This window comes from Phoenix dactylifera, unplaced genomic scaffold (genome assembly GCF_009389715.1).
Source record: "Phoenix dactylifera cultivar Barhee BC4 unplaced genomic scaffold, palm_55x_up_171113_PBpolish2nd_filt_p 000851F, whole genome shotgun sequence".
NCBI lineage: Eukaryota > Viridiplantae > Streptophyta > Magnoliopsida > Arecales > Arecaceae > Phoenix > Phoenix dactylifera.
The window spans coordinates 131,462-153,877 of NW_024068215.1; the positions used below are offsets into that span (position 1 = coordinate 131,462).

Here is a 22,416-nt window from a genome sequence, read left to right on the forward strand (position 1 = left end):
AACTTAATCATGTAAATTCACAACTAAAGATGAGAGAAAGAATACTAAATGTAAAGTGGTATTAAACTTTGTGCTTCATTGAATATCTTTTGAAAGTTGGATTTTCATCTGTACCTAATTGGTAAATCACTTGTTTTGAAAACTAAGTGAAAAGGATTCCAGTTGTCTTAGTATTGAAAATTTACTTTGGAATCCACTAATGAGCTCTTATTGGCTTGCACTTTAGTGTTTCAATCCTGAGCCAATTCATTTTAATTGATTTTGATGCTATGATCTTTAAAGGAGTAAAAGAAAGTCTTTAAGAGAGCTATAAAAGAACTTTCAAAGTCCTGAATTTTATGTATCCTACATTGCATAAATTCATATTTTGGTATCTATGCTCCAATATTTTTATATCATGAAAGAACTTTGAAATCATTAAGAATTAAGGATTCAACATAATCTTATGTTTTTCGAGTATATAAGTTTTGATCTTTATCTGCTCTTATACTATACTCTAAAAAAAAAAAAAAATTAATTAGATTGCTCTCATGTTGCTATATACTTAATATATTAAAAAAAAAAGAGGTATTGGATTTTCATTCGTGCTTTCTTTGAATATTATTCTTGATACTCCTTGAAATAACTTGAAAAGGATTCCATCTACACTTGATTTCAAAACTATCTTTGGAATCTACATTTAGAGATCACTTCTGGCTTACATCCTAAATATCTCATTCCTAAAGCCAAACACATAGAAATAAGATATCATTTTATTAGGGATCATGTGCAAAATGGAAACGTATGTATTGAACATATATGCACTGAAAAACAATTAACCGATATATTTACAAAACCCTTGAGTGAAGATAGATTCTGCACGCTAAGGAGAGAATTAGGCAAATGTGATCCTTTTTATTGAAGAAATATAAAAGGGAGCAAGTAGTCTCATGATACATTCCTCCAATTTCTAAAAATCCATGAAACATGAGTCAAACTTGTTATCTATAGATTCCTTACTCATGTATCATTGTCCCAGAAAGAATTTATAAGGATTGGAAGCAAGGAAAATTTTTAGAAGCAAAAAAGAAGAGAAAAGAAAAATTCTGCACTTGGGTCGACCCAACCCAGAATAGGGTCGACCCAACGTTGAGTCGACCCAAGAAATTTCTTGAGTCAACCCAACGTCGGGACCCCACTGTTAAAAGGGGGACCCGAGAGCAATGTTAGGGCACTGTTTACCCTTTGTCCTCTTCCGAAAACCCTATTCCCCACTCTCAAATCTTCTCCAATCATCTCCAAACAGTAGATTACTTCAAGATCTTGGAGAAATGGGACCCGAGAGAGCCGTAGCCAAGCGATCCGGGAGAGTCTCACGATCTTGTTTAGAGCCTAGGATATGTATCTAGTTCTCATATGTATTTTGTGTTTATCATGCATCTTTAAACTTTGATTGAGGAACATTGTATTTGCTTTTGCTTTTGATATACTAAAATGTTCCTATTTTGATCAATGAAGTTTGAATGTTTGTTATTTATTGTGTCTTTTCCCATGCACCTATTTGATGATAACAAAAAGGGGGAGAAGTAAAGAAAGAGTAATAAGAGGAGAAGTAAAGAAAGAGTAATAGGGGGAGAAGTAAAGATAGAGTGATAAGAGGAGGAGAAGTAAAGAAAGAGTAATAGGGGGAGAAGTAAAGATAGAGTGATAAGAGGAGAAGTAAAGAAAGAAGGAGAAATAATGAAATAACTTGTAAAACAAATTGAAAATCATATAGGAAAGCATATACATCCAAGGGGGAGCAATTTGCAACAATGAAAATGATCAAGTCAAAAATCTCTATCAAATTTCAGAATTTGGCACGCACCTTTCACACCTCGATACATAACCTGAAACTCATGTTTTATCTCAAATTTTTGGAGTTTCATCTTTAATGAATTATAAATGAAAGGGGGAACAATTCAAAAAGTCAAATTGGCAACATTTGAATGATATAGGGGGAGACTTCACTCTTATATATGAAAAGCTGAAATTCAGCAAGTTAAGCCCTTTTCAAAAACTAATTTTAAGATAAGTATCAATAGGCTCATACTCTTTATTTTGTAATCATCAAAAAAGGGAAGATTGAGAATGATATATAGTGTTATTTTGATGATTAACAAGCATTTAACAAGAGTATGTTATAAGTTAAAACGATACTTCATTTATAAGTCAGTTACTCTCAGTATATTTGTATAAATTGATATAGATACATTTCATTGTTTATATGAATGAATCTAACCTTGAGATGCAGCAAAGTGTGGATTGAGTCGACCCAAAGGATGATTAAGTCGACCCCGGCACATCAAGAAAACATTTGGCACACTCCTGCAAAAATGGCAAAGATGAACAGTGAGTTGGGTCGACCCAAGGAAAGCATGAGTCGACCCAAACATCAAGATCCTCAAAACAAGACAGAAAATGGTTCTCTGGATTTACTGAGAGGGTCGACCCAAGAAGTAGTTGAGTCGACCCAAGCTTGAGTCGACCCAAACCCTGTGTGGGTCGACCCAAAGGCAAGACAGAACAGAAGACAGAAAAGGTTCTCTGGAAACCCTGTTAGGGTCGACCCAAGAAGAAGTTGAGTCGACCCAAAGAAAGGTTGAGTCGACCCAAGTGAAGAAAGGCTGAAATTCAAGATTCTGAATTTTCTGAAAGTTGGGTCGACCTAAGAAAAAGTTTGAGCTGACCCAAGGTTTGAGTCGACCCAAGAAAAGTTTGGGTCGACCCAAGCACGGGCAGAAGCATAACGGCTAGTTGTGCAGAAGTGCTTTTTGGACTCCCAAAGGCTATAAACGGCTAGTTTCTTCAATCCAACGGTCAGGAAGGACTATTTGGAGGTTGGAGAAGTATTTAAGAGGGAGTATTCATTAGAGGAAGTAAGCTTTTGGGAAAATACATCAAGTGCATTCAAGAGAGAACCCTAGCAAGGCAAGCTTCATCCAAGTGCTTCATTCAAGAATCAAAGAAAGGGGTTGAGCAGATTCAAAGAGTCATCAAGAGCTCCATCCTCCCTTGAAGAGTGAAGCATCCTTGACAAAGAAGAGAGAAGTCACTTCAAGCGATAAATACTTTCTAAACTCTTCTTTGTAGATTATATTGTTTCATTTGCTCATTTAGGAGTTTAAATCTTCTTTCTTTATTTGTTAAACTACTTGTAAAGGTTGGTTGGTTAGCCCGCAAAACCAACGGAATAGGTTGATTGGTGAACCCGGAAAACCAATTGTAAAGGTTCGTTGGTGAGCCCGTAAAACCAACATAGGTTCGTTGGTGAGCCCGTAAAACCAACATAGGTTTTTGGTGAACCCGGAAAACCAAGGTGTAAAGGTTTTTGGATTGTGAGCCCGGAAAACAATCCAACTGTAATCCGCGGGATTATAGTGAATTCCCAAGGGGTCGCTTGGGGAGTGGACGTAGGTGCTAAGGAGAGCACCGAACCACTATACTTCGTGTTGTTTGTATTGTGATTTGTTTTAGCTTACTAACCATTCATTTGACACAAGTAAGATAGTTAAAATTAAAAGAAACCAATTCACCCCCCCCCCTCTTGGCTTGTCACCTTGGGCAACATAAATGCTCCTGATCGATGGATCCATCACGAGGGACGGTGATCGATCCACTGAGATTAGTGCACAGATCACTTAATCAGATGGACAAGTCTCGAGTCCACGGTGTAGAGACACTGGAGTGATTATGCGAGTACTTGTTAAAGAATAAAGTACTGAGCGTGACCAAAGATAGTAGTCACATGGATGTCTATCCACTCGTCAGTGACTACTTATGCTGCAGTTGTATGACTGGTCCTTTGACCTGCAATGCCTCAGCTATTCATTGTGAGGTTGCTGTAGTTTGACGAGCATGTGAACTTGGGCCCTAGCCATTCAGGTCCTTGTAGTGCGGATTGGCTACAGTAGGTTCATTTTGGAATAGAGTTGCATCTAGATGAGATCTATCGACCTTGATAGATTAGGAGTGATCCTATGTAATTTATGAGACTGAGTTCGATAAATTTCTGACCAGGTATTTTGAAAAAAGAGTTTTCCATATCTCAAACTGGAAGTCGTATAAATTTGACATATGACGGACGATGGGGCTTGACGAGATATCCATAACCTCCGTCATGTCGGGATCCATGATAGAGGGACTGTATCATACGCTAACTGCACCTAGAGGTTCAGACATTCCATTCTGCTAGGTTGCCATCATATACTGCTAGGTGTCACTAGTAGATTGTGAGACTCGAAGGCATTCACTTGGTGATCAGTGAACCCTGAGAGTAAAACTGAAATCGTTTCAGTCCACTAAAAGGAGTTTCAGTGATATTAGGATAGAGATCTCAATATGTCTCACTACCAGTCAGAATAGAACCTATGGGGTCACACACATAGGATTTAATTAGTCAGACTATCATAATTGTGATTTGGAATCACAATAGAAATCAATCATCAATATGTTTGGTGATTGAATTAACCCACTAAGTGTTAGTGAGTTAATGGAAGAAGAATTAAGTGGAATTGATTGCAATTGGATTGCAATTGGGCTGATTTAATGAGCCAGATCAAATTGGATTCGATCCAAATTAATTTGGGTTCATGATTGGGTCAATTTAATTAAACCAAGGATTGTGCGGATTTTAAAGACCACATGTCGTCGTAGGATAAATATGACTTAAGTCATGTTCATACTATGCGAACTTTAAAGTCCACATGGCGTCGTTGGATGCATGCTCCCAAATCAATTAATTCTCCTAATGAAATTAGGAATCCTAATGTGATTAGGAAATTAATCAATTGATTAAGAGACACATGTCATGCATCTATGAGCACAAGAATTGGACACTTGGCATTAATCCAAGGGTGGGTTATAGTCTCATACTCCTAATAAGATTAGGAGAAGCTCTAAACTCAATCTATAAAAGGGTAGCAAGGGAAAAGTTATGAATTAATTCTCTCCTCTTCCTCCCCACGCCTCCCTTTCTCTTTTCTTCTCCCTTTCCACGGCAGCAAGAGGCTTCCCCTCTTCTTCCCATGGCAGCAAGGGAGATCAAGTGTTGGAAAGAAAGAAAGAAGAAGAACCTAGGAAGAGATCAATTTGCCCAAGAAAAGAAGGAGTTCTTTCCTCCACACCCAAGCCCATTCTTCCTCCTTCTCCACGGCAGCAAGGGGGTCCTCTACATCCTCTTCTTCCACGGCATCAAGGCAAGGAAGATCCATGGGCAAAGGTTCCTCCTTCCTCTTCCTCCGTTGCGAGTAAGATCAAAGAAGAAAGGGTTCTTCTTCAAGGAGGTATGTTGCAGATTTCTTCCAATCTATTTGATAGTCATGAGAGGTCTTTGCAAGGAGCTAGTACTCCGGTAAGATCCTATCTTAGATGATTAGATCCTCGTATGGATACTTGTAGAGGCTGGACATATGTGCGGCTTAACCAGGAACCTAGAAAGATCATCGGGCTGCGGTGTTCTACACCTGCAGAATTTTTGAAGATGAGATCTTCAAATTTATAACTTCTGATTTTTGTTTCAGTTTTATAAATCTTAATCAACCCTCCTCAGATCCTAATCTCTCCTTCCTAATGAGTTCAAAGATCTTCTGGATTTGGATCCAAATTTTTTTTTGAATTCTACGATCCAAGGCGCGTTCATACGATGAACGACGTCTCGTTCGAATTCTGCTACGAATGTCGCATCGAACAGGGCATAACTCAGCAAAACCATCTGTGACTGCTATGTTTGGTTCAGATAAGTGATGGTTAAGCCTCAAATCTAATCTCAAAATAGTTGCAAAATGTGCTGAAAGAGGGATTTGGTTGAGTTGCATCTTGCTTCATAGAGCTTGACAAAATTAATTGATAAATCAATACAATTACTATTTCGAGTTATTTGTTTATTATATAATGATTTAAATCATTATGTGGTTAGAAACCAGTAATTGTAGCCATCAAATTGATGTTAATACAACAATTAATCGAGATTAATTAAGACTATGGACATGTAAGATTGTTAGGGGCCTCATGCTCTCACCAATTCTTCTGACGAGCCATTTCATAAGCAGTTTTGAGTTCATCTTAAAATCAAAAAGAACAGCTCTACCTTGCTTGAATCGTAATTTGGGATGTTTGATTGAAGATGGGAGGATTGCTGGTCATGGTAGAGGTGGAAGATGATGATTCGGTGTTAAACATGGCAGAATCTAGAGAATCAATCATGTATGCTCTGATACTATGATAAGAGTGGTAACGAGAGACACTAAAGGAGAAATGTTTTCTTTCTATATTTCATGGGGCATGAAATGTGAGAATAATGGGCTAAAGTTGGCAGCCCAAGCCAACTTCAGCCTAAGGACCTTTTGAAGAGCCAAAACAGAGAATCGTGATCACGATCCTCTCTGACTTTTTCAGGCAAGACAAGATTTGAGGCGCCACGGCCGTTTTGCAGCATCCCCGTAGCCGTTTCTCTACAGCCTTGCGGCCGCTTGAGCAGCCGCCGATCATGCGGAAATCACGGCAGTGAGCCGTTTGAATTTTTTTTATAAATCTCTCCTCCTTTTCTACCATTGATCCACTGTTGAGCCTTCTCCTTCCTCTCTCCCTCTCCTCCCTCCTCCACCTCTGGTTGCCGGTGTGCCACCTTGGCTGAGCGCCACCCCTTGGAAGCCTCGATGTTCTGCTTGGTCTCTTCCGCGACTCCTTTCTTTGTCGGAGGCTGACGCTGCTTCTGCCGCAAGAAGCAGCGCCACTGCCGTTTGCCGGTGAGGTTCCCCACTTTGACTTCTTCATTGGCCTAGAAAGTTGCCTCTAAGGTAGGGGGGGCTTACTGCATCCCCCTTTCTTTCCCCTTCTCTACTTCTTCTGTGTTCACGCCCGCTCCTCTATTCCGAGCCAAGTAGTTGGCCCTTTCTTGCCGGCCGAGCCATCACGCCGCCAGTCATGCCTATGCGAGCCGCTGGCCGGGCCATCGGTCACCCCTTCTTTCTCTCTCCCCTTCTTCCTTTGTTTCGGCTCCAAACCAAGGATGATCTTGGTTCCCTCTTCTAGCCGGCAGCCGCTACTGCCGGCGACGATTGGCCATCGACCACCCAGGCTGGCCTCCGCCAGCTTTTCCTTCCCTCTTCCCTTTTTCACTCTTTCTTTTTCCTTCTTCCTCCTTGCACAACAGGATGAAGAACATCCTTTTGGGCCCTGTTGGGCTGTGATCATCCATCTGGCCCTATTCAAATTTGGGCCCATTTCAGCCCTATTCGGCCGTGCCTATAGTAGGCCGAGTTTGGGCCCTAGTTACCCTATTGGGTTGGGCCAACTTCGGGACATATTCACCTTGTTGGAGACTGTTCATCCATTGTAGGTCCACATGGTTGCTAAAGCCACTGGCCTTCTTTCCTCGTTCTAACCCTTCTCTCCCCTATTTCAGAAACACCACTGATCTCCTTCTCGGCCTCGCACTATTTTATACTAAGAAGTTTTCCTAAAAACTTCACCCCGTTAGTTGAAGTCAAAACATTGCTGTCAGCTGTTTCTTCTTTTCATGGCAGAAGCATCACATTTCTTCCGAGCTTATGCTTTTTGGTTGTGAAGTCCGAAATCTCCGTTCTGTCCCCGTTCCTCGTTGTTTCAGTGCCTCTTCTTCCTTTCTTCTCTGTGTGCGCTGCCAATCTTCTAGGTGGCCCGGTCTCGCTTGTTTTCATCTGATATAAATAAATAAAAAAACGGATGGTTAACACCTCCCTTTCAATCAAGAAAAGAAACATCGATGGCAGTCAACTGTTACGGCTTCCCTGTTTGCTTTCGATTGCAAAGTCCACTAGTCATCCTTTTATCTTGGTTCCAAGTGACCAAGGGAAACACCTACACGAGCTGACAACAAGAGCCATGAAAGGTCTCTGGCAGGTGCTTCCTATGTATCCTCTCTTTTGTGCCATTTTCTTTATATTTCTCTATTCCCAACCTTGTGCTTCCACTTCCAAAAATCTCAGCTGCAATTCTAATGATCTGAGAGCGCTAGAGGATTTCTCAAATGGTCTTGATTCGAGGATCGATGGGTGGAAATTTCATGATGCTCTGGCTGCAAACTGTTGCAGTTGGCCTGGGGTGCGCTGTGCTTTGTTCTCAGTTTTCTCCTCCTCGTTCTCAATAAATTCTACCGATCCAAGCTTAAGGGTCGTGAGTTTGGATCTCGCAAGCACAGGTCTAGAAGGGCTTCTCTGGAATTCTCTGTTAGGTTTGGATCAGTTGAGCTTCCTCAACCTCTCCCATAACTCCCTACGTGGCACTGTCCCTCCAGAGTTGTTTCATTTACGGCGGTTGGAAGTGCTGGACCTGAAGAGCAACAACTTCACTGGTGAGCTAGATCAGGGTATCAGTAACCTTACAAGCTTGTCCTACATCGACGTCTCCTTCAATCGATTCACCGGATTCATTCCGGATTCATTTCATGGCCTTCAGAGGCTGGAGAGTTTCTCTGCTGAATCCAACTGTTTGGAAGGTCGATTACCCAATTCACTCTCATCTTGCTCGATGCTTAGTTTGCTCAATCTGAGAAATAATTCTCTTGATGGTAATATTGACCTTAATTTCGCTAGTTTGGTTCAACTAGTTGTTCTCAATCTCGGATCTAATCGTTTTTCCGGTCATATCCCGAAGAGCTTGTCTTCTTGCAGAGCTTTGCAGGTTCTAAACCTTGCTAGTAATAATCTTCATGGAAAAATTCCCAAAAGTTTTAGGAACCTTCAAGCTCTCTCCTATCTGTCAGTGTCAAAAAACAGTCTTTCCAATGTTTCAGTGGCATTGCAAACACTACAGGAGTGTCAGAATCTGACGGTCCTTATCCTTACAAGGAACTTTTATGGAGAAGAGTTGCCTAATAACGGAATTCAAGGATTTCACAGCTTGCAAGCTCTGGTTGTAGCAGATTGTCCTCTCACTGGTTCGATTCCCTCGTGGTTAGCAAATATCAAAGAGTTGAGTTTGCTAGATTTGTCTTGGAATCACTTGACTGGTGGCATTCCATTGTGTATTAGGAGCCTGGATTATCTCTTTTACCTGGACCTGTCAAATAATTCACTCACTGGCGAGATTCCTATGAGCTTAACGAAACTAAAAACCCTCAATTCTGATTCTCTTTCACACAATGGGTCTTCTTCACATGGCATCCCCTTCTTCTCTTGGAAAAATCCAACACGTCTCCTGTGGTACAAACAATATATAAACTTCCCCCCAACAGTGGATTTGAGCAATAATATGATGGATGGAACAATCTGGAAGGAGATTGGCAACTTGAGGCTTCTTCAGGTGCTTGACCTGAGCAAAAACAACTTCACAGGTTCTATTCCTGATGAATTGTCGGGCCTTCGAAATTTAGAGACATTGGACTTGTCTTTCAATGGTTTATCAGGGACAATACCTGCCTCCCTTGTCAACCTTACGTTTCTATCTTCGTTCAATGTTGCTCACAACCACTTGCAGGGCCAAATTCCCAAGGGAGGTCAGTTTTCAACCTTCTCGAGTTCGAGCTTTGAAGGGAATCCTGGTCTCTGTGGTGAATTTTTCTTAGTTTGCTACTCCACTTCAAAGCCTCCCGAGGAGGAGGAAAATGACAGAGAAGAAAGTAATGTTGTTCTCGAAGGACTGCCTCTTGCCATGGGATTCATATCTGGCCTTCTCCTGATAGTAATCCTCGTTATTCTGCCGTTACTGAAACAGGGTTGATGAAAAATGATGATGACTCCCAAAGGGGGACTGCAGTGTATCTCGCCATTCTATGTAGTGCTCTTGGATGTCTAAATGGATTATATATTCTTGTATCATTCTGTTTTGACACCTCATGAATGTGCTTAGTCATACTAGGACAGAGCCATGATTTCAATAGAGGGCCAATTTTGTTACTTAAGAAATGATTTTGAACAGCTACCATAATTTTGTTTTATTATATTAATATATTTCTTAAGAACATAGAGTATAACCCGCTAACCGTGGTCTCCAACCTAATCATTAAATAGGTATCAAAATAGATATTTTAGTATGATCACATCATCAAAATCGGGTGAACTTAAATCTATTCATATTTTAAGATGTGTAGATCATGATTCATTAAGTAATTATTTAAACTGCATGCCTTATCATGTAATTTACAGGTATAACTGATATTTTTTATTTTAGTGCCAACTTGATGCATAGGTTGGAGACAACCAAAATAATTAATTTAGATTTCTAAGCCTTTTATATAATTTAGATCGTGAATTTGGATAGCCTTTCATTGACTTTGAAGGTTGGTAGACCAACTTTATGGTCTACCCACTACAAGGAAAAGGAGGTTTTGGAGACTTTTTTTTTGCCGACGCAAGTCAGAAGCGTCGGCAATTTTGGCTGAAGCGCCAAATTTTACGGACGCTTCAAAGAAGCGTCGACAGGTACGGAGATTAGACGACGCTAAAGTGCGTTGTCATAGTTAAACTGGCCTCTGACGATGCTTATAAGCGTTGGCAGAGGCCTAGAACTCAGACGACGCTTATAAACGTTGTCAGAGGCCATCATGTTAAGGAGTCTTTTGTGTAAGGTTCTATGTTCGCTATGTAAAAGTTGGTAGCAATGATGTCAGTACTAATGCTAGCAGTTTCTATTGGACCATCATGTTAATGTTTATTGATTAATACAAGAGATATATAGCTATTAAAGCCTCCTATTTGTTATAATTTGTTGCATTACTATATTGAATTTCAAGAATTGCTAGAAAAAATTTTTTAAAAAAATGAACAATATGCTTCACATGGGTTATATGCTAGTTTAAAATCTAAAATGATGCTTCACGGTCCATGAAATCTTTTCATGTCATCATCCATTGTTCTTGTGGTTTAACTTTTTAGTTAATGTGAATCTACCAAAGATAATAATTTAGGATCTTAAATAGATTTCGGCATTCGTTGCAGTCTTTCCATGTCGTCATCTATCAGTCTCCGTTCCAGTGAATAATGTAGTTCTAACTTTCTAGATCCGAGTCTATCCAAGATAATAATTTAGAGCCTTGAACGGTGCTTAACGGCCAGTGCAGTCTTTTCAGGTCATCATTCTTTATTCTCGACCTACCATGTGAGTCTACCAAAGATAGAAGTTTAGAATCTTGGACGGTGCTCGATGGTCAAGCGGTCGCCAATGAACTAATACTTGATCTTTCCACAAAATCTACATGTGGTCTACCAATATAATAATTTAGAATCTTTTATAATAATAAACTTTCTAAGTTACATCTTTTCTTAAAAAAACTATACTCTACGCTAAATGCACTATCGGACAGTGCCAATGCCAATCATAGGTGCTCATTTTTCGGATCAATTATCAAGACAAGTACTTGATGAATGTAGTGCCTGTGATGTCACGCCCCGAGCCCGAGGCGCGGCAGACGCCGCACGCCCACACGGCGGACCGCACAGGCGTGCAAGGCAGCAGATCATATCAAAGCAGATACAGCTATTCAAAGATGACATAATTATTTAAATTGTTCAAAAGCGGACTTACAAAATTTCAAAAATAACATATGCCAACATAATTCAAATGTCCAAACTAAACTAACTAAAATGTCAATAACTGAAGAATCATCGGAAACTCTAACGCACTCCCCAATCCCGTGCGATCAAGCCTCTGGATCTGAAAAATGAAGAAAACAGAATAATGAGCTACACTAGCCCAGTAAGCAACAAAATACCCCAAAGTGGGGTCAGAACATATCAGATCAAATGCAGGATAATATCTGGAATAAATCATAAGTAACATCATTTGTTGTTTTCAAAACTTATTATCATTTTTCCAAAAACTCTTATACCAGAATCTCAACATAATAGGCTACGGCCACGTAACCCAGTGGCATGGGTTGCACAAGGTGCCAAACACCACTATTATTAAGCACCGGTGGTACGGTGTCCAAATACCACTATTCTAATCACCGGTGGTACGGTGTCGAAACCGGTTCCTCACAGATTACAAGTCGAAAGGGCCAACGTATAATCCCCATTGGCGGGGCCAGAAACAGAACAGAACAGATCATAGCCATGCTGAGAATGCATATATACAGAAAAATAGATTTCTTAAATTATCCAGTTATATTTTGCGGATTTCAGAGCATATAACAAAATTTTCAAATAAAATTTAACATGCCTGACCCATTTTACTGAATACAAAATATATGTCAAAACATAATCAGTTTATCAAATAATTTAGAAATCACACTTGAAGTATTAAGTTACTTACCTCTTCTCGCTTGATTCCTACTTCAGGTAGACGGATCAGGTTCACCTGTTAAAGTTTAATTAATTTTTTGTTAATTTCAGACTAAGCAAAATTCAAAAATAATACTATTGGACATGGTCCAACAGAGCCCAGAGTTGGCCCATAATGGGCATGGCCTGATAGGGCCCATATCGGACTCGGCCCAATGGGCCCGCATAGACTCGGCTAAATAGGGCCCCCATGGTTGGCTTCTAATTGGTTCGTTTATGCAATAAAATTTATTGCAGGGACTAATATTTAATTACAGGGTAATGTTCTATAATAAAACTTGAGTGAGAGGACTAAATAACTATTGTTGGGGACCTTTATGTAATAAGTCTTTCCTATAGGGATCAAATACAAATTACTGAAGATCCTATTTCTGAAATAGCATACTGCCAAGGGCTTAACTGCAAATAATCTATTTACTGGTCTAATGGGTTTGGGTTTCGGGTCCCGGGTTTCGGGTTCGGGTTCGGATTTCAGTTCAGGTTCAGGTTCAGGTTCAGGTTCGGGTTCGGATTCGGATTCCAGTTCAGGTTCGGGTTCGGGTTCTCGGGTTTGATCTGGGTTTCGGGTTCGGATTTTTTTTTTTTTTTTAAACCGGGCCCATGTTGGGCCCACAGTGAACCGGGCCCAGATCGGGCCCACTGTGAACATGGCCCATGTTTGGCCCTGTTCGGCCCGTAGGGTCGTCTTCCTCCCCCAATCCCCCCCACGGCAGGGGAAGACCGAGAGGGAGAGTGGAAGAGGAAGGGGCGGCGGCAGCGGCGGCGGGGTGGCCGGAGGCCACCCCTCAGTCGACGGCCAGCCGGCCGCAGTGGCGGCCGGCGGCCGTTGCGGTGGCTAGGGTCGAGATCAACCGAGAATGCTCTCGGTTGATGGGGCCAAAACAGATGGAGGAAGAGGGCTTACCGGCGGTGGCAGAGGCGGCGGAGGGATCTCGGCCGAGGGAGGCTCGGTCCGGTGTCAGGCGGCGGCGGCGACGCTTGAACCCAAGGAGATGGGTCTCAGAACAGGGGCTGGCCGCGAGGGGGATCCGGGCGGCGCTCGGTCGGGAGGGTACACCGGTCGGAGAAGAGGAGGAGGGAAGGAAGAAGAGGAGGAGGAGGAGGAGGAGCTCGGGATGCCCTAGGGGAAGGAGGAGACGGAGGAGAGGGAGGAGGAAAGGGGGTTTTATAACCCCATTTCAACAGCTCTCCGCCGCGAAAATCGCGGCGGTGGGGCGAAATCAACGCCGCTCGTGCGGCCGTGGGCTGGCCGCGGAATGACCGCGGGGCTGCCGCGTAACGCCCGCGGCGCCCCGCCCTCGCTGCACCCGAAGAAGCCGGAGGGGATCGCATCTGCGATCCCCTGCTCTGGCCCCTTCCAAAAGAGGAAGACGGGGGCTGAAGTCGGCTGGGGCTGCCGACTTCAGCCCGTATCTCACATTCTCTCCCCCTTAAAAAAATTTCGTCCTCGAAATTTAAGAGATCTATGCCTTTCAAATTTAGAAATGCTCAGTCTATTGAGTAATATAAATCCAAGATCTCATTCTCCTCGATCAAAATCAGTGTGATAGATAGCTTTGGATCAACTATCAAAAATTTCAAGATTAACACTAGATAAGTGACTGAGTAAAATCTCATATTGAAATTATCATCTTGATGCATGTTCACTCGAGATTGGATCAGGATCGATTCACAACAGGATTGATTAAAATTAGTTGTGTTTGGGATAGAACTTAAAATGAAATAGATCTCATACACTTATCATGGTAGTGTGCTGATCCCTCAAAGGATGATGACCAACCTTGGAGTCAAATCATTAAATGGCTAGAAATGTAATTCACAAAATGAACATGTACTGACGATCATTAGATAGCAACGGTCTATCTCAAAAATGATTTGCATCAAATCACAAGAGCAGGTCTGGGAAGGCAAAGTATTGATACCATGATTCAATATGCTACAAAGCTTTTAACTTAAACTTATAAATTATAAGATGGGAGCAAATAATGCATGGTTTATTCAGATACTTAACAAATTAGACCATATTTAGTCAACAATCAACTAACCCGAGTCATGATACGCTCAAATTATTATTATTATTATTATTTTCTTAGCATACCCAAAAATAGCAAATTCTATCCAAGAGATAACATAATCATATCATGATTGACCTGAGAATCAATAGTGTACAGCTTCCCTTATTAACAAAATCTTTCATTATTGAACAACATAGTCTTTCATAATAACATGTTACCAAAACACAGTCAATATTTTTGACCAGTTTAAATTGACTCAGTCCATCATACTTTCGCTGCGCAACTCTGATCAAGATTCTCCAAAATTTCTTAATGATCCCAGATCATCAACATTTTTTTTTATATAATATCCAAGCAAAATTTTATCCTTGCTTTCCAAGTACACTAGGTCATGATTAACCCTTGAGATAGTTGTCGTATTTGTACCATCATATAATCAAGTAATCATATTCTAGATCCAGATTTGAACTAAGCCAATTCTAGTTTTCCTTCACAATTCCATTATACAAGTTAATATTTATTCTAAGCTTTGATAATTAAAAGATTCTAGATTAGCTTACTCAGGAGCCTAGTCAATCATCCTGAATCTTTTCTTTAGGCTAAACTTATTTGGGTCTCTCATGAAATCCCACTTGCATTTCTCATATGGTGAGACAAAATCCATAATCAACTCATGGCCTTGATTTATAAATATCTAATTCCCAAGAATCTAATAATCTAGTTTAAAGATTTACAAAAAATTTCCACCTAGATATAAGCTCTATGATTTTACATTGAGATCAACTCCTCAAATAAGTAAAATATTTTTATTTGCAGTACTGCAAACATTTTGGGATCTTGTAAACTACTAGACTTAGAGAATCTATTCAAAACATCACAAACTCATTAACTATTTCATCACTTTAGTAATAGTTCCTATTTATTTTTTTTAATATATATTGCAGATAAAAGAATCTACTAATAACACAATGATATCCATATTGATCAAAATCAAAAACACTATACTTTCCAACGAAATTTTTCATTAACAAGAAAAACCATCAAGAACTTTTCCAAATCAAAGAGGTCCTATCTTCGACCAACCCAAAAATATTTTAATACTCTAATATTCTCAAGACGTACTAATTGACTTTCCATCAAAATATCAATCTTAATTGTTTCAAGTCTCAAGTAGAGCCAAATAAAAATTCTTAAGTCTCATCCCCAAGTATATTTTCCTTCTATATACGAGTTCCGTGCATGATCCACATACAGATTTCAATAAATATTTTCTAGTCCAAGCTTTAAACATTTTTTTATAGATGAATCTTAATTTGCCACCAAAATAATTAACTTCAACTAGAAGCAATATCCACAGTGCCTGATATCAAGTTAAACTTCCAAAATAATTACATTGCACGATAATATCTCATGATTAATATTCCTTCACTTAATTTAGTCAAAATCTAATTAATCATAACTTGAAATACAAATTGCTCTACCAAGAAAACTATCAGAATAACTTATTCACACTTTGGTTACAGCCATAATTAGGTTGCATTCTAATTTTAGCATTTCAAAATTCTGATAAAATAACACAAATTTATCAATAATAAAAGCAAATAAATACCTTCGTCTAATGGCCTAATGTCTACCCATCTCTCAAACTTTCCGACGAATCCTAAAGATCCTAAACTTAAGCTCCGTCTGACTATTTCAAACACAATCCCTAGGAATCTGAAACCTGAGCTCTGATACCATCAAATCTGTCACGCCCCGAGCCCGAGGCGCGGCAGACGCCGCACGCCCACACGGCGGACCGCACAGGCGTGCAAGGCAGCAGATCATATCAAAGCAGATACAGCTATTCAAAGATGACATAATTATTTAAATTGTTCAAAAGCGGACTTACAAAATTTCAAAAATAACATATGCCAACATAATTCAAATGTCCAAACTAAACTAACTAAAATGTCAATAACTGAAGAATCATCGGAAACTCTAACGCACTCCCCAATCCCGTGCGATCAAGCCTCTGGATCTGAAAAATGAAGAAAACAGAATAATGAGCTACACTAGCCCAGTAAGCAACAAAATACCCCAAAGTGGGGTCAGAACATATCAAATCAAATGCAGGATAACATCTGGAATAAATCATAAGTAACATCATTTGTTGTTTTCAAAACTTATTATCATTTTTCCAAAAACTCTTATACCAGAATCTCAACATAATAGGCTACGGCCACGTAACCCAGTGGCATGTGTTGCACAAGGTGCCAAACACCACTATTATTAAGCACCGGTGGTACGGTGTCCAAATACCACTATTCTAATCACCGGTGGTACGGTGTCGAAACCGGTTCCTCACAGATTACAAGTCGAAAGGGCCAACGTATAATCCCCATTGGCGGGGCCAGAAACAGAACAGAACAGATCATAGCCATGCTGAGAATGCATATATACAGAAAAATAGATTTCTTAAATTATCCAGTTATATTTTGCGGATTTCAGAGCATATAACAAAATTTTCAAATAAAATTTAACATGCCTGACCCATTTTACTGAATACAAAATATATGTCAAAACATAATCAGTTTATCAAATAATTTAGAAATCACACTTGAAGTATTAAGTTACTTACCTCTTCTCGCTTGATTCCTACTTCAGGTAGACGGATCAGGTTCACCTGTTAAAGTTTAATTAATTTTTTGTTAATTTCAGACTAAGCAAAATTCAAAAATAATACTATTGGACATGGTCCAACAGAGCCCAGAGTTGGCCCATAATGGGCATGGCCTGATAGGGCCCATATCGGACTCGGCCCAATGGGCCCGCATAGACTCGGCTAAATAGGGCCCCCATGGTTGGCTTCTAATTGGTTCGTTTATGCAATAAAATTTATTGCAGGGACTAATATTTAATTACAGGGTAATGTTCTATAATAAAACTTGAGTGAGAGGACTAAATAACTATTGTTGGGGACCTTTATGTAATAAGTCTTTCCTATAGGGATCAAATACAAATTACTGAAGATCCTATTTCTGAAATAGCATACTGCCAAGGGCTTAACTGCAAATAATCTATTTACTGGTCTAATGGGTTTGGGTTTCGGGTCCCGGGTTTCGGGTTCGGGTTCGGATTTCAGTTCAGGTTCAGGTTCAGGTTCGGGTTCGGATTCGGATTCCAGTTCAGGTTCGGGTTCGGGTTCTCGGGTTTGATCTGGGTTTCGGGTTCGGATTTTTTTTTTTTTTTTAAATCGGTCCCATGTTGGGCCCACAGTGAACCGGGCCCAGATCGGGCCCACTGTGAACATGGCCCATGTTTGGCCCTGTTCGGCCCGTAGGGTCGTCTTCCTCCCCCAATCCCCCCCACGGCAGGGGAAGACCGAGAGGGAGAGTGGAAGAGGAAGGGGCGGCGGCAGCGGCGGCGGGGTGGCCGGAGGCCACCCCTCAGTCGACGGCCAGCCGGCCGCAGTGGCGGCCGGCGGCCGTTGCGGTGGCTAGGGTCGAGATCAACCGAGAATGCTCTCGGTTGATGGGGCCAAAACAGATGGAGGAAGAGGGCTTACCGGCGGTGGCAGAGGCGGCGGAGGGATCTCGGCCGAGGGAGGCTCGGTCCGGTGTCAGGCGGCGGCGGCGACGCTTGAACCCAAGGAGATGGGTCTCAGAACAGGGGGTGGCCGCGAGGGGGATCCGGGCGGCGCTCGGTCGGGAGGGTACACCGGTCGGAGAAGAGGAGGAGGGAAGGAAGAAGAGGAGGAGGAGGAGGAGGAGCTCGGGATGCCCTAGGGGAAGGAGGAGACGGAGGAGAGGGAGGAGGAAAGGGGGTTTTATAACCCCATTTCAACAGCTCTCCGCCGCGAAAATCGCGGCGGTGGGGCGAAATCAACGCCGCTCGTGCGGCCGTGGGCTGGCCGCGGAATGACCGCGGGGCTGCCGCGTAACGCCCGCGGCGCCCCGCCCTCGCTGCACCCGAAGAAGCCGGAGGGGATCGCATCTGCGATCCCCTGCTCTGGCCCCTTCCAAAAGAGGAAGACGGGGGCTGAAGTCGGCTGGGGCTGCCGACTTCAGCCCGTATCTCACATTCTCTCCCCCTTAAAAAAATTTCGTCCTCGAAATTTAAGAGATCTATGCCTTTCAAATTTAGAAATGCTCAGTCTATTGAGTAATATAAATCCAAGATCTCATTCTCCTCGATCAAAATCAGTGTGATAGATAGCTTTGGATCAACTATCAAAAATTTCAAGATTAACACTAGATAAGTGACTGAGTAAAATCTCATATTGAAATTATCATCTTGATGCATGTTCACTCGAGATTGGATCAGGATCGATTCACAACAGGATTGATTAAAATTAGTTGTGTTTGGGATAGAACTTAAAATGAAATAGATCTCATACACTTATCATGGTAGTGTGCTGATCCCTCAAAGGATGATGACCAACCTTGGAGTCAAATCATTAAATGGCTAGAAATGTAATTCACAAAATGAACATGTACTGACGATCATTAGATAGCAACGGTCTATCTCAAAAATGATTTGCATCAAATCACAAGAGCAGGTCTGGGAAGGCAAAGTATTGATACCATGATTCAATATGCTACAAAGCTTTTAACTTAAACTTATAAATTATAAGATGGGAGCAAATAATGCATGGTTTATTCAGATACTTAACAAATTAGACCATATTTAGTCAACAATCAACTAACCCGAGTCATGATACGCTCAAATTATTATTATTATTATTATTTTCTTAGCATACCCAAAAATAGCAAATTCTATCCAAGAGATAACATAATCATATCATGATTGACCTGAGAATCAATAGTGTACAGCTTCCCTTATTAACAAAATCTTTCATTATTGAACAACATAGTCTTTCATAATAACATGTTACCAAAACACAGTCAATATTTTTGACCAGTTTAAATTGACTCAGTCCATCATACTTTCGCTGCGCAACTCTCATCAAGATTCTCCAAAATTTCTTAATGATCCCAGATCATCAACATTTTTTTTATATAATATCCAAGCAAAATTTTATCCTTGCTTTCCAAGTACACTAGGTCATGATTAACCCTTGAGATAGTTGTCGTATTTGTACCATCATATAATCAAGTAATCATATTCTAGATCCAGATTTGAACTAAGCCAATTCTAGTTTCCCTTCACAATTCCATTATACAAGTTAATATTTATTCTAAGCTTTGATAATTAAAAGATTCTAGATTAGCTTACTCAGGAGCCTAGTCAATCATCCTGAATCTTTTCTTTAGGCTAAACTTATTTGGGTCTCTCATGAAATCCCACTTGCATTTCTCATATGGTGAGACAAAATCCATAATCAACTCATGGCCTTGATTTATAAATATTTAATTCCCAAGAATCTAATAATCTAGTTTAAAGATTTACAAAAAAATTTCCACCTAGATATAAGCTCTATGATTTTACATTGAGATCAACTCCTCAAATAAGTAAAATATTTTTATTTGCAGTACTGCAAACATTTTGGGATCTTGTAAACTACTAGACTTAGAGAATCTATTCAAAACATCACAAACTCATTAACTATTTCATCACTTTAGTAATAGTTCCTATTTATTTTTTTTTAATATATATTGCAGATAAAAGAATCTACTAATAACACAATGATATCCATATTGATCAAAATCAAAAACACTATACTTTCCAACGAAATTTTTCATTAACAAGAAAAACCATCAAGAACTTTTCCAAATCAAAGAGGTCCTATCTTCGACCAACCCAAAAATATTTTAATACTCTAATATTCTCAAGACGTACTAATTGACTTTCCATCAAAATATCAATCTTAATTGTTTCAAGTCTCAAGTAGAGCCAAATAAAAATTCTTAAGTCTCATCCCCAAGTATATTTTCCTTCTATATACGAGTTCCGTGCATGATCCACATACAGATTTCAATAAATATTTTCTAGTCCAAGCTTTAAACATTTTTTTATAGATGAATCTTAATTTGCCACCAAAATAATTAACTTCAACTAGAAGCAATATCCACAGTGCCTGATATCAAGTTAAACTTCCAAAATAATTACATTGCACGATAATATCTCATGATTAATATTCCTTCACTTAATTTAGTCAAAATCTAATTAATCATAACTTGAAATACAAATTGCTCTACCAAGAAAACTATCAGAATAACTTATTCACACTTTGGTTACAGCCATAATTAGGTTGCATTCTAATTTTAGCATTTCAAAATTCTGATAAAATAACACAAATTTATCAATAATAAAAGCAAATAAATACCTTCGTCTAATGGCCTAATGTCTACCCATCTCTCAAACTTTCCGACGAATCCTAAAGATCCTAAACTTAAGCTCCGTCTGACTATTTCAAACACAATCCCTAGGAATCTGAAACCTGAGCTCTGATACCATCAAATCTGTCACGCCCCGAGCCCGAGGCGCGGCAGACGCCGCACGCCCACACGGCGGACCGCACAGGCGTGCAAGGCAGCAGATCATATCAAAGCAGATACAGCTATTCAAAGATGACATAATTATTTAAATTGTTCAAAAGCGGACTTACAAAATTTCAAAAATAACATATGCCAACATAATTCAAATGTCCAAACTAAACTAACTAAAATGTCAATAACTGAAGAATCATCGGAAACTCTAACGCACTCCCCAATCCCGTGCGATCAAGCCTCTGGATCTGAAAAATGAAGAAAACAGAATAATGAGCTACACTAGCCCAGTAAGCAACAAAATACCCCAAAGTGGGGTCAGAACATATCAGATCAAATGCAGGATAATATCTGGAATAAATCATAAGTAACATCATTTGTTGTTTTCAAAACTTATTATCATTTTTCCAAAAACTCTTATACCAGAATCTCAACATAATAGGCTACGGCCACGTAACCCAGTGGCATGGGTTGCACAAGGTGCCAAACACCACTATTATTAAGCACCGGTGGTACGGTGTCCAAATACCACTATTCTAATCACCGGTGGTACGGTGTCGAAACCGGTTCCTCACAGATTACAAGTCGAAAGGGCCAACGTATAATCCCCATTGGCGGGGCCAGAAACAGAACAGAACAGATCATAGCCATGCTGAGAATGCATATATACAGAAAAATAGATTTCTTAAATTATCCAGTTATATTTTGCGGATTTCAGAGCATATAACAAAATTTTCAAATAAAATTTAACATGCCTGACCCATTTTACTGAATACAAAATATATGTCAAAACATAATCAGTTTATCAAATAATTTAGAAATCACACTTGAAGTATTAAGTTACTTACCTCTTCTCGCTTGATTCCTACTTCAGGTAGACGGATCAGGTTCACCTGTTAAAGTTTAATTAATTTTTTGTTAATTTCAGACTAAGCAAAATTCAAAAATAATACTATTGGACATGGTCCAACAGAGCCCAGAGTTGGCCCATAATGGGCATGGCCTGATAGGGCCCATATCGGACTCGGCCCAATGGGCCCGCATAGACTCGGCTAAATAGGGCCCCCATGGTTGGCTTCTAATTGGTTCATTTATGCAATAAAATTTATTGCAGGGACTAATATTTAATTACAGGGTAATGTTCTATAATAAAAGTTGAGTGAGAGGACTAAATAACTATTGTTGGGGACCTTTATGTAATAAGTCTTTCCTATAGGGATCAAATACAAATTACTGAAGATCCTATTTCTGAAATAGCATACTGCCAAGGGCTTAACTGCAAATAATCTATTTACTGGTCTAATGGGTTTGGGTTTCGGGTCCCGGGTTTCGGGTTCGGGTTCGGATTTCAGTTCAGGTTCAGGTTCAGGTTCGGGTTCGGATTCGGATTCCAGTTCAGGTTCGAATTCGGGTTCTCGGGTTTGATCTGGGTTTCGGGTTCGGATTTTTTTTTTTTTTTAAACCGAGCCCATGTTGGGCCCACAGTGAACCGGGCCCAGATCGGGCCCACTGTGAACATGGCCCATGTTTGGCCCTGTTCGGCCCGTAGGGTCGTCTTCCTCCCCCAATCCCCCCCACGGCAGGGGAAGACCGAGAGGGAGAGTGGAAGAGGAAGGGGCGGCGGCAGCGGCGGCGGGGTGGCCGGAGGCCACCCCTCAGTCGACGGCCAGCCGGCCGCAGTGGCGGCCGGCG

The 22,416-nt window shown here is 40.4% G+C and overlaps 1 protein-coding gene across 1 annotated transcript; it reads left to right on the forward strand.

Annotated features, from left to right (window-relative positions):
* Positions 1 to 7,881: 7,881 nt before the first annotated feature.
* LOC103699940 (phytosulfokine receptor 1-like) lies at positions 7,882 to 9,717 on the forward strand. Its single transcript, XM_008781927.3, has one exon. It carries the CDS (start codon positions 7,882 to 7,884, stop codon positions 9,715 to 9,717), a length of 1,836 nt encoding a protein of 611 aa, XP_008780149.3.
* The last annotated feature ends 12,699 nt before the right edge of the window (positions 9,718 to 22,416 follow it).